This window comes from Pelophylax lessonae (assembly GCF_965119305.1).
Source record: "Pelophylax lessonae genome assembly, chromosome: 4".
Lineage (NCBI taxonomy): Eukaryota > Metazoa > Chordata > Amphibia > Anura > Ranidae > Pelophylax > Pelophylax lessonae.
In genome coordinates this window covers 205,912,234-205,924,365 of record NC_138771.1, presented here as the reverse complement: position 1 = coordinate 205,924,365, position 12,132 = coordinate 205,912,234, and the positions used below count along the sequence as shown (strand labels likewise).

General features: G+C 37.0%; 1 protein-coding gene across 1 annotated transcript in view; it reads right to left on the bottom strand.

Annotated features, from left to right (window-relative positions):
* Window positions 1-12,132, bottom strand: part of TBC1D22A (TBC1 domain family member 22A) — an 860,932-nt gene that overhangs the window by 165,211 nt on the left and 683,589 nt on the right. The window contains exon 12 of the mRNA XM_082254309.1: window positions 4,429-4,524. Coding sequence (XP_082110435.1) covers window positions 4,429-4,524 — 96 coding nt within the window. The remainder of the gene's footprint in view (window positions 1-4,428; window positions 4,525-12,132) is intronic.

Here is a 12,132-nt window from a genome sequence, read left to right as displayed (position 1 = left end):
CTGGAATAAACTTTGATTCCATATACGCTTCTATAAACTATGCAACCTGTATGCAAAATAAGCAGTAACTACTGCAGAAGCTAAAGGAAGAGATATGTGAAAAGCTGAACAGGCTATAGATTTTCTGTTATGAAATTATAACTATCCTTGAACGGTACCCAGTTAAAATAAATACAACTCCGCTAACAACAAATGTACTCTAAAATATATAAAAGTGAATGCCATTATAATTTTGTAAAAAAAAAAAAAAACTTACGCAAAGCATATGCCAGGACACACTATTTTGCAGGTTTTTAAGACGACTCAAAACACAAGGCATCTGTAGGCTAATTACAATGCCTTGCAAAAGTATTCATGTTTTCATGTTTTGTGGCCTCACAACCTGGAATTACCATGGATTGTTTGAGGATTTGCATCATTTGATTTACAGAACATGCCCACAACTTTGAAGGGTTTTTTTTTCTAATTGTGAAGCAAACAACAAATAGGACAAAATAACAGAAAAAGTCAATGTGCATAACTATTCACCCCCCTAAAGTCAATACTTTGTAGAGCCACCTCTGTGCGGCAATCACAGCTCCAAGTCGCTTTGGATAAGTCTATGAGCTTGCCACATCTTACCATTGGGATTTTTGCCCATTCCTCCTTACAAAACTGCTCCAGCTCCTTCAAGTTGGATGGTTTGCACTTGTGAACAGCAATCTTTAAGTCTGACTACAGATTTTCTATTGGACTGAGGTCTGGGCTTTGACTATGCCATTCCAACACATTTACATGTTTCCCCTTAAACCACTCAAGTGTTGCTTTAGCAGTGTGTTTGGGGTTATTGTCCTGCTGGAAGGTGAACTTCCGTCCTAGCCTCAAATCACGCACAGAGTGGTACAGGTTTTGCTCAAGAATATCCCTGTATTTAGCACCATCCATCGTTCCCTCAACCCTGACCAGTTTCCCAGTCACAGCTGCTAAAAAACCTCCTCACAGCATGATGCTGCCACCATGTTCCACTGTGGGGATGGTGTTCTTTGGGTGATGTGATGTGTTGGGTTTCTGCCAGACATAGCGTTTTCTTTGATGGCCGAAAAGTTCAATTTTAGTCTCATCAGACCAGAGCACCTTCCTCCATACATTTAGGAAGTCTCCCACATGCCTTTTCACAAACTCAAAATGTGCCAATTTGTTTTTTGCTGAAAGTAATGGCTTTCTTCTGGCCACTCTGCCATAAAGCCCAACTTTATGGAGCGTACGGCTTATTCTGTGGAAAGAACTGAAAACTGCTGTTCACAAACGCTCTCCATCCAACCTCACTGAGCATGAGCTGTTTTGCAAGGAGGAATGGGCCTGCTTTTCTTCAGCAGGGACAGGGAAGATGGTTAAAATTGATGGGAAGATGGATGGAGCCAAATACAGGACCATTCTGGATGAAAACCTGATGAAGTCTGCAAAAGACCTGAGACTGGGACGGAGATTTGTCTTCCAACAAGACAATGATCCAAAACATAAAGCAATGAAATGGTTCACAAATAAACATATCCAGGTGTTAGAATGGCCAAGTCAAAGTCCAGACCTGAATCCAATCGAGAATCTGTGGAAACAACTGAAAACTGCTGTTCACAAACGCTCTCCATCCAACCTCACTGAGCTCGAGCTGTTTTGCAAGGAGGAATGGACAAAAATTTCAGTCTCTCGATGTGCAAAACTGATAGAGACATACCCCAAGCGACTTACAGCTGTAATCACAGCAAAAGATGTCGCTACAAAGTATTAACTTAAGGGGGCTGAATAATTTTGCACGCCCAATTTTTCTGTTTTTTGTTAACAAAGTTTGAAATATCCAATACATTTTATTCCACTTCATGATTGTGTCCCACTTGTTGTTCATTCTTCACAAAAAAATTGCAGTTTTATATCTTTATGTTTGAAGCCTGAAATGTGGCAAAAGGTTGCAAAGTTCAAGGGGGCCAAATACTTTAGCAAGGCACTGTATATTTTTCTCATTTCACTTCACCAACTTACTCTACTGTGTTCTGATCCATGACATAAAATTCAGATTAACAAAACATTGAACTTAAGGCTGTAATGTAACAAAATAGGTAAAAAGTCAAGGGGGTTAATACTTTTGCAAGTCACTGTAGATAAAGCCAAAGATTACAGTCAATTTAAAGCTAGCTAGCTAGACAGACAGATTAATTTACCATGAAATGTATTTCATGTGGACTTTTAAATTCAATCAAAGTATATATACCAATGCTACTGGCAAAGTGCAGGAATCCAAGTAGGAATGAGCTAAGTGATTTGCTAATAGGGTAAACTGAAAAATCAGCGAAATCTTCAATTTGTGTAAATACACTTATGAAGTTTTATTTCCTTCTATGGAGGATCATATAGTTTGATAAGTTTGATAATCACAATATATGGATCCTGAATTGTTAAATTCCCTTTATATTAGGCATCTGCATGGAAACACAAGCCAAATGTTTGTGATTTACATACTCTCTTAAAGAATTGGGGAAACTTTGAATCACATATTTTTAGATAATCTGACCATTCTTATGCAGACCAGATTGAACTAAGCAATTCAGAATTAGGACAGTCGTGACTAAAAGTGAACAATCCTATTCTGGCACTCCTCATCCTGGCAATCCTACAATCATCATTTTTTTGCAAGAAAATTACTCAGAACCCCCAAATATTATATATATATATATATATATATATATATATTTATATATTTAGCAGAGACCTTAAGTAATAAAATAGCAGTTGTTGCAACTTTTTATGTCACATGGTATTTGCGCAGCATATTTTCAAACGCATTTTTTTTTTTTTGGAAAAAAACGGTTTCATAAATTAAAAAAAAAACAAAACACTAAAGTTAGCCCAATGTTTTTGTATAACCTGAAAGATGATATTACACCAAGTAAATAGATACCTAACATGTCAAACTTTAAAATTGCACACACTTGTGGAAGGGCGCCAAACTTCGGTACTTAAAAATCTTCATATGCGACGCTTACATTTTTTTTTACAGGTTACCAGTTTAGAGTTGCAGAGGAGATTTTGGTTTAGAATTGTTTCTCTCGCTCCAATGTTCGCGGCGATACCGCACATGTGGTTTGAATGGTGTTTTTATCTGTGGGGGCAATGTACATACGCGTTCCGCTTCTACATGCGAGCACACAAGGACGGGGGCGCTTTTTTATTTATTGTTCATTTTCTTTTTATATTTTTACACTTTCCCTTTCTTTTTTATTTTTTTGATCACTTTTATTCTAATTACAAGGAATGTAAACATCCCTTGTAATAGAAATAGGGCATGACAGGTCCTCTTTATGGAGAGATGTCGGGGGCTATAAGACACCACATATCTCCTCTAGGCAGGAAAGACTGAGATCCAAAAAAAAAAAAAAATGATCTCGGTCTTTCCAGCCGAGACAACAGCAGTATTACAACTGCCAGCCCAGACGTGACGTCATACCGTCGCACCCGGGCCTCCGAGAGTCATAGAGGCTGCCGGGGACCATCTGGTCCTCCGTATTCTCCAATTCGCATGACAGGTGAGTGTTACCAGCTTACAATGGAGGCGGTTCACACAGGTCTGGGGCTGCCGCGGTCCGCATTTAAAAAGGGTCCTGTGCATCCTTGAGTCCGATTCAGGTGTGAATTCAGGCAAAAAATTCAGACCTAATTCGTACATTTGTTAGTCATTGACCCAAAACAAGCATACAGCATGGGAGCTCTTAATGCTTGTTCCACATCAGCTACTTAGAAAATACTGACACAAGAGAAAGCCAGTCAAGCATATACAATTATCTAGGTTAGACATGGCAACCTCCATATTTCTGTCAATACAAGTTTCCTTTAATCCCTGTAGAAGGATGGCATATAGACCAGATACTTTATCTAAAATAAATTGTTATTAATTTGGTAGCGTATAGCAGAGCCAGCTTGAAAAATTATTACATGTGACTATAGAACATATAATTCAACTTTAAATATGATCAAAATAATGTACCACAATTGTTAGCAGAAACATTTGGCTAGATACTGAAAATCGAATTGTCTCCTTAAAGTCTGTAATCTCTATTTTTTACTGGTACACAGACCTAAGACACACATTTGTAATATGCTGTACATACAATCTTGTTTAAAACATGTTTGCAAAAAAAAACTTTCAATGAAGAAATGTGTCACTAAACTTCCAGAGCTATTGCCTCTAAATCTGTGAAACAACTTTGGAAATTGTGGTTCTCTACAAATCACCAAGCTTGGAGGAGGCTGCAAAGCCAAAGGTGACATTGTTTAAGCGTGCTGTCTGTACTTACTTCACTTTGTTGAGGGGATTTATTGCACAGTCACCATAGCCACATAACACAGGCCTCATTTGAATCCATATGCTACAGCAAGTAAAAGTAAAATATTACCACTTACATGGAAATCTTTCTCTTCCAGTATCTCTTTCCTCCATCTTACTAGAAAGGCAGCGCAGACATATAAATGAAAGTGTGAAAATCCTTCAGGTTCAGACTAAAAGAAAAATAAATAAAATGGTAATATATGTTATTCCAAATACACAAAGGCATAATCTAACATAAAATTCTGCAATAAATCACAATGACAAAAACAATAGTTAGCTTGCATCATGAAGACTACCCAATTAGAAAACACTTTTTTTTTTTAGTACAGCAAAGAAGAGTTGCATTGGAGAGTGTTAATTTTATAGCATGTTTTGGAGAAAACCTGTATGAGTGTCAACACATGGGGCATTTTGCTTCACAACTTTTAACCTTTGAGGGGATGTTGACAGAAAAAAAAAATACTCGGTGAAGGTAGGATAAATATAAATAAATAAATATATATATATTCTTTGTACCTATTCATTTTTTAAGGGTAGAAGTTTGCCATCATATCATATTAAATAAAGTTATTATAAAACTGGCAAATTTATTTGTTTTTTAAATATTTTGTGCTATCTTGAACTGAAAAGTGGTACAATAGAGTTCACTGCCGTGTCACTGGAGAAGAAATAGCCCTACTAAACAGTGGAAAAAAAAAAAAGAAGAATTAAAAGAACATGTTCCCTTTGGTATAAAAACTCACCAGTTCACCTCTTTTACTCAACTCCAGTTCTCTAACCTAAAATCCCACCCTTTTCCTACCCTGTTCCAATGACTGCAGCATTGACAACACTAGTGCAAACATTTTGTTCAAAGCTGCCTGCACAGTAACCTCCTTTAAACTTATATGGGGCCTTAAGCCTCGTACACACGCATCGATTGTTGGCCGACCGATCGGCCGTCTTTTGTCCAGTGTTGTTGTTGTGTTAGTTGAAATGTGCTCTAGACTGCACACAAATTTTGTCGGCCAACAACAACCAACTGCAGAAGTGATGCCATGTTCTGGTTTACTTTCCGTGTGTTTTTTCTTCTCTGCGCATGCCCGGTCTTGCTCATCTGACTTTTGTCTGCCGAAATCTGTACTGACTGACGAGCAATCGGCCGTTCTGGTGACGGCCAACAAAAATTTTATAGCATGCACACCAGATTTTGTTCGGCCGAAAAGTCGCAGTCGGTTGTCGGAAGCATCATACTAACAAGCCGACAATCGGCCGTTCGGCAAACTTACATTAAAAACCACTTTCATCTGTGTAAGATTAACCGCCGTGGGAGCTCCCTCCCGTACTGCACGTCACTTTCGGGTTCCTGGAAGCCACGTGATACAACGCGTAGGAACCTGGAAGTGACGTGTGGTACGGTACGGAGCTCCCATGGCGGTTAATCTTACACAGATGAAAGCGGTTTTTAATGTAAGTTTGCTATATTTTTTTCAATAATGAAATGCTAATATACTACACAACGATGGCCCCATTGCTTTAATGAGCCCCAAGGAGGAGAGAGATAATTAAGATGTCGTATTCAACGGAAGCAACAAAAAACCCCCATAGGAACCACAACCCCTGAAAGGAACCAACGGATCCCAGAAAAGAGAGTAATTTCTCTCAGAAAAGGCTACAAACCACGCTGGAAAAAGGAGTGAGAGGAACCACCACTAGTCCAGGTCAAATAATACAGGTGTATTATGATCCTTATTGAGGTGAGAATCTAGTACACCTAGAAGTGAAATCACTGAACAAAGCCCACACCAAGGAGGTTAAAGGTGGAGGAAAAGAACTTGCACTATATAATCACCATTATTTATTTATTTATTTTATGCATTTGATTTGGCAAAACCAGATATAATTTGGAATTTCCTGGTTCATCATCTGGATTGGACACTAATTGTTTCTTTATATATATATTTTTTTATATACATATTTTGTATATATATGTATATATATTTTACATCGTGGATGAGAAATTAATATTGGCACTTTATACACAGAGCACGATTATTGTTATAAGTTGCACAGATTCACCTTTTGGAATAATAGTATTTGAATGCGATATAAAAACCAGCACTTTATATTTATATGGATGATTTAGGATATTGATGTATTTATTTATTTTGAAACGCAATATATGAAATAGCACTTTACATTATATTTATTTATATATATATAATTGTTTAAAAGGTGAAGAGATGCACAGAAGCACTTTTATTTAGACTATATACATATAAATTCACCTATACCCCTGAAGCGCATCACATTCCCCCAAAACCTATACATTTGTGACTGTTTTATAGTATCAGTTTATGTGACGCAGCATTACAGTGATTGGTATAAAATCCAGGATAGTGCAGGAACCACACTCCCATAGTATATACCTTTATTTATACTTGGTTAATCAAAATTAAGGAATTATACCTGCCTCCAACAGACAAGCTATGTACTTTATGTCTGATAAATTACTCATGAATAACATTCAGGGATATTCAAGGCTCTAATTATAGATAACATACTGCTATGAATGTCAGCATCTCTAAATTAGTGGTTCCACACTTGAAGACGAATCAATGTATGGTGGTGGTGTCAGCACAGAATTGTCAGTGCAATAAGCAAAAAACAATAGAAAAGTTTTAGCATGATGGAAAGACCTGCATTCTGATCTATAGACTTGAAAGCTAAGTTAAGGTTTCCTTATTTAGTAAAAAAGAACAAATAAATCACACTACATCTTTGGTTAATAACATTCTGTGACCTTTGTTACATTAATAAAAACAATATGGTGAAGATTGGACTGAGTATGAGTGTTTTATACACTGACCTAACAACCTGTCATCTCAAGAGATGTAAATATGCAATTCTTTTTTCTTGCCCACAATGTCAAGAGGCATTTAAGAAGGTGAAATAATATGATGTTGATAAGAGTCATCTAATGGCAGGACACTGAATTGGTTTGTCCCTTCTAGATTGTACAGCACAATTAAATTAAACCTTGCTTGAGTTCTTAGCTTTCTGACACACACTTTGACTTACAAAATTCATATCGAAGGAGATAAAAAGCATGTTTGATCAAGGTGCAATAAAATAAGGAAAGTGCCAAACATTCTCAGCATTATCTTTTCAAACACCTGTGAATACCATTCATTTTCCATTTTTTTTTTTTTAAATCAAGTTTTAATCTTAAAACCCACAGGGAGAGTTTTCTTTTAAACATACAAGGGAAGTAAGTTGGAAAAAGCATTAAAGCTAAAACAAAGCTGAAATATAAATTTGTCTATTTACAGATATATAAAGACAGACATACATATATATATATATATATATATATATATATATATGAAATTGACAGATATGTGTCAGGAACAATATTCTTTAACCACTTGCACGCCGCTGCACGACCGACTGCGGCGGACAGCCCCTCCTGTGCAAAGTGACGTAGGGGTACGTCACGTGCTACCGAGCCTGTAGGGGGCGAACGCGCGCCGCCGGAGGCGTGCTCCCACCCCCGCTCGTTCCCTGAAATCCCTGCGCGTGTGACCGGCGGCTCCGATGTCCGCCGGTCACTCGCGATCTCGTGTAGGAGAGGGAGAAAGGCAGATGGCTGATGTAAGCACAGCCGTCTGTCATTCTCCCTGATGTAAGTGCAGAGACTATACGATCCTGCTATGTAGGATCGTACGTCTCTATGGTTACATCACAAGCCATGCCCCCCACAGTTAGAATCACGCCCCTAGGGATACATTTAACCCACTGATCACCAATAAAGTTAACCCCTTCCCTGCCAGCGTCATTTTTACAGTATTTATAGCACTGATTACTGTAGTAATGTCACTGGTACTCCCAAAAGTGTCAAAAATGTCAACAGGGGTCCGATCTGTCCCCCGCAATGTGGCAGTCCCGCAAAAAAAAAAAAAAAATCGCAGATCGCCGCCATTACTAGATAAAAAAATAAATAAATAAAAATGACAAATCTTTCACGTAGTTAGTAAACGCAATAACTTTTGTGCAAACCAATCAAAATACGCTTATTGCGATTTTTTTTACCAAAAATATGTAGCAGAAAACAAATTGGCCTAAAATGTTAAAAATTTTAGATTTTTACATTTTTTTTTGAGAATTTCATATAAAAAACAAATGTGAAAAATATTGTTATTTTTTCAAAATTGTCTCTCTTTTTTTGTTTATTATTTTTGTAAATACCACCAAAAGAAAGCTCTGTTTGTGGGAAAAAAAGGACATCAATTTCATTTGGGTACAGCGTCACACGACCGCGCATTTGTCCGTTACAGTCACGCTGTGCCGAATTGCAAAATAGGGCCTGGTCTTTGAGCAGCCAAATCCTCCAGGGCTTAAGTGGTTAAAAATAAATATCAATAATAATCTTTATTTGTGGATCCAATTTTTTTATTATTATCATAAAGAAACTTATCAAATGTCTTCCATGTAACAGTAGCAAACTAAAAGCCACTGGATCTTTTAAAAAAGTATATCTGGTATTTATGAAATGTTATTTATGTTTGTTTGTAAAGTATTGATAGGAGCTTAAAGGAGAACTAAAGGCAAAACTTTTTTTGGACAGGGTGAGGGAGGGTTAGAACCCCTGCCAGGTGTTTTTTTTACCATCTGTGTCCCATTGGGAAGATTTCTCTTCACTTACAGTCTCATAACCAATACAGGAAATGCTGCCAAAGTGAAGGAATCCTTTATTAATCACCAGAACTTAGTCCAAGAATCCCCCTCTATTCCTGTTCTGGTGACAACTCAGTATTTGGGATTTTCTTTCACTTTAATCATTGGTGATAACAGTTAACAGGACACATAGTGAGGCATTCTAGACAAATAAGGTATTTTAAACCTTCTCCAGTCTATCCAAAACTTAAAAAAAAAAAAATTGCGTTTAGTTATAGTTTATGTTTTTGTTACAAGCTTACCAGTGAGGTTACCATGGCACAAAAGGACAATAGTCATACTTTATATGGGTTGCTGTGTGCATACAGTGGGGAAAATAATGTTTTGATGCCCTGCAAATTTTGTAAGTTTGCCCACTTACAAAGAAATGAAGGGTCTGTATTTTTTTATCATAGGTGTATTTTAAATGATAGAGACAGAATATCAACCAAAAATAACACAATACAAATGTTATAAATTGAGTTGCAGTTCAGTGAGTAAAATAAGTATTTGAACCTCAAGCAAAACATTCTAGCCTTGTGCAGGTCTACAATCCTGTCCCTAACGTCCTTTAACGGCTCTTTGGTCTTGCCCATTATACTGAGGTTTGAATAGAAGAAAGTGATTCTGTGGACAGGTGTCTTTTATACACATAGGTTGTATAAAAGTTGTAATTAGGAGCAACTTCTTAAATTTAAAGGACTAATCTGTGTACCACATGATCACATACTGTAGCCAGTCTGCGGGAGCCAGAATTATTGTTGGTTGGTAGGGGATCAAATACGTATTTTACTCACTAAACTGCAACTCAATTTATAACATTTGTACCATGTGTTTTTTTTCTGGATTTTTTGTTGATATCCTGTCTCTATTATTTAAAATACATCTATGATAAAAATTATAGACCCTTCACTACTTTATAAGTGGGCAAACAAAATAAAAAACCTGCAGGTGATCAAATAATTATTTTCCCGACTGTACATAATGTGTAAATGGCAATATGTCATATTTATTGCTCCAAGCTTGTGTCTCATATGGGAAACAGGGGTGGGTGCACAAGCTTTACATGATCCACCCCACATCTAAATGCAATAGAATTTAAACCAATAAGCTGTCCCACCGCTAAATAAAAAAAAAAAATTCTGATCGGCAAATACATCTTTAGTTGGTGCAGTTTGGTGGACTGATAGATCAAATTTTTACATCTTTGGTTCATTACGCAGGGGTTTTGTACCCCCTCAAGAAGGTTCCAGAGTACATTGAGACAATAAACTGCATAATTAAAAAAAAAAAAAACCTGTGGAAGTGTTATATATCTTCTGACCAATAGTATATATATATATATATATATATATATATATATATATATATATATATATATACATACACGGTATATATATATATACATACATACACACATGTATATATATATATATATATATATATATATATATATATAATTAAACTTGGATTGGTCAAAAGGTACAGCTATAGTTATCTATAACTGTGCTGTTGTTGATATTGTCTTTGTTAATGCTGCACAGGTTTTGTCTTTTGTAAAGATCTCACATCTTCACCTCACTTTAACCTTACCTCTTTACAATGGCCACCAACAGACAAGCTTAAAGTTGGTGTAAAAATCCACAATGACCTTCATTTTAGTATCTCTACACAAGATCTTTAGACAGATGTACAGCCTTCCAGAAGACTTATTCTGAACATATTACTTATGACTTAGAGCGTGTTTATACTGAACCATCTGTCACCATCAATAAAGATCATTTATATATTTACAATTACAAACATCAAGATGCCATGAAAGAACTTTCAAGCTTTATGTGTAGCTCACCACATTAACAATCCCTAATAAAAACCCAAATGATAAGCCTAAAGTGTGAAAAATACATAATGACATGTATTTTCTCAGCAGTTGATATACTGGGGTTAATTTTCTAAAGACGAATAAGCTGCTCACTTTGCAAGGGAATTTTCCCCAAAATGTAATGAATATGGTGAAATTTCACTTTGCAAAGAATATCCAAAATTAGATTTTTCCTACAGCTTACCTTTAAAATCCTTTTCTTGGTGTACATCAAGGGACACAGAGCAGCCATAATAATTACTATCTGGGTTATATACCACCTACAGGTGAATGGACACTGGCAAACAAAAAGACAGGAAAGCCCCCCTCTATATAACCTCTCCCATTCAGGAAGTACCTCAATTTTTCAGCAAACAATAAACATCCCAGACAAAAGGGGAGGGACCTCTGTGTCCTGTGTGTTGTACTCCAAGAAAAGGATTTTACAGGCAAGCTGTAGGTAAAATGCAATTTTCTTTATCGTACATCACGGGACACAGAGAAGCCATAATAATTACTATCTGGGACGTCCCAAAGCAATGCACTTGAGGGTAGGGGGACACTGAATAGGAAAAAAAAAACGCCATCAGACCGAAAAGGTCTACATAGCTGCCTGCAGCACACTGCAGCCAAATGCAGAATCCTCCCGGGTCCTAACATCCACCTGACAGAATCTAGTGAACGTATGTACTGAAGACCAAGTAGCGGCCCTGCCAATCTGACCCATAGTAGCTTGATGGCGAATTGTCCAAAAAGCACCTACTCTTCTGGTAGAGTCTGCCTTTACCAGAAAAGGTGGAACCTTCCCCTTTAAACCATACGCCTGGAAAATTACCTGGCGAATTCACTAAGAAATTGTAGACCTAGATGCTGCCTGGTCTTTCCTGGGCCCTTCTGGCAGCACAAACAAAATTTCAGTCTTCCCGAAGCTGACATCTTCAAATAGACCTTAAATGCACGTTTTACAATGAGAGAATGTAACAACTTTTCCTCTGCTGTTTGAGGATTTGGAAAGAAGGAAGGCAGTATAATGTCCAGGTTCAAATGAAAAGTGGACACCACTTTGGGCAAAAACACTGGGTGTGGACGTAAAATCACCCTATCTTGATGTAGGATCAAAAATGGCTCTTTACAGGAAAGAGCCACTAACTCTGACACTCTTCTAGCTAAAGGTACTGCAACCAAAAAGACTAACCTTCTGGCAAAAAGAACCAGAGGAATA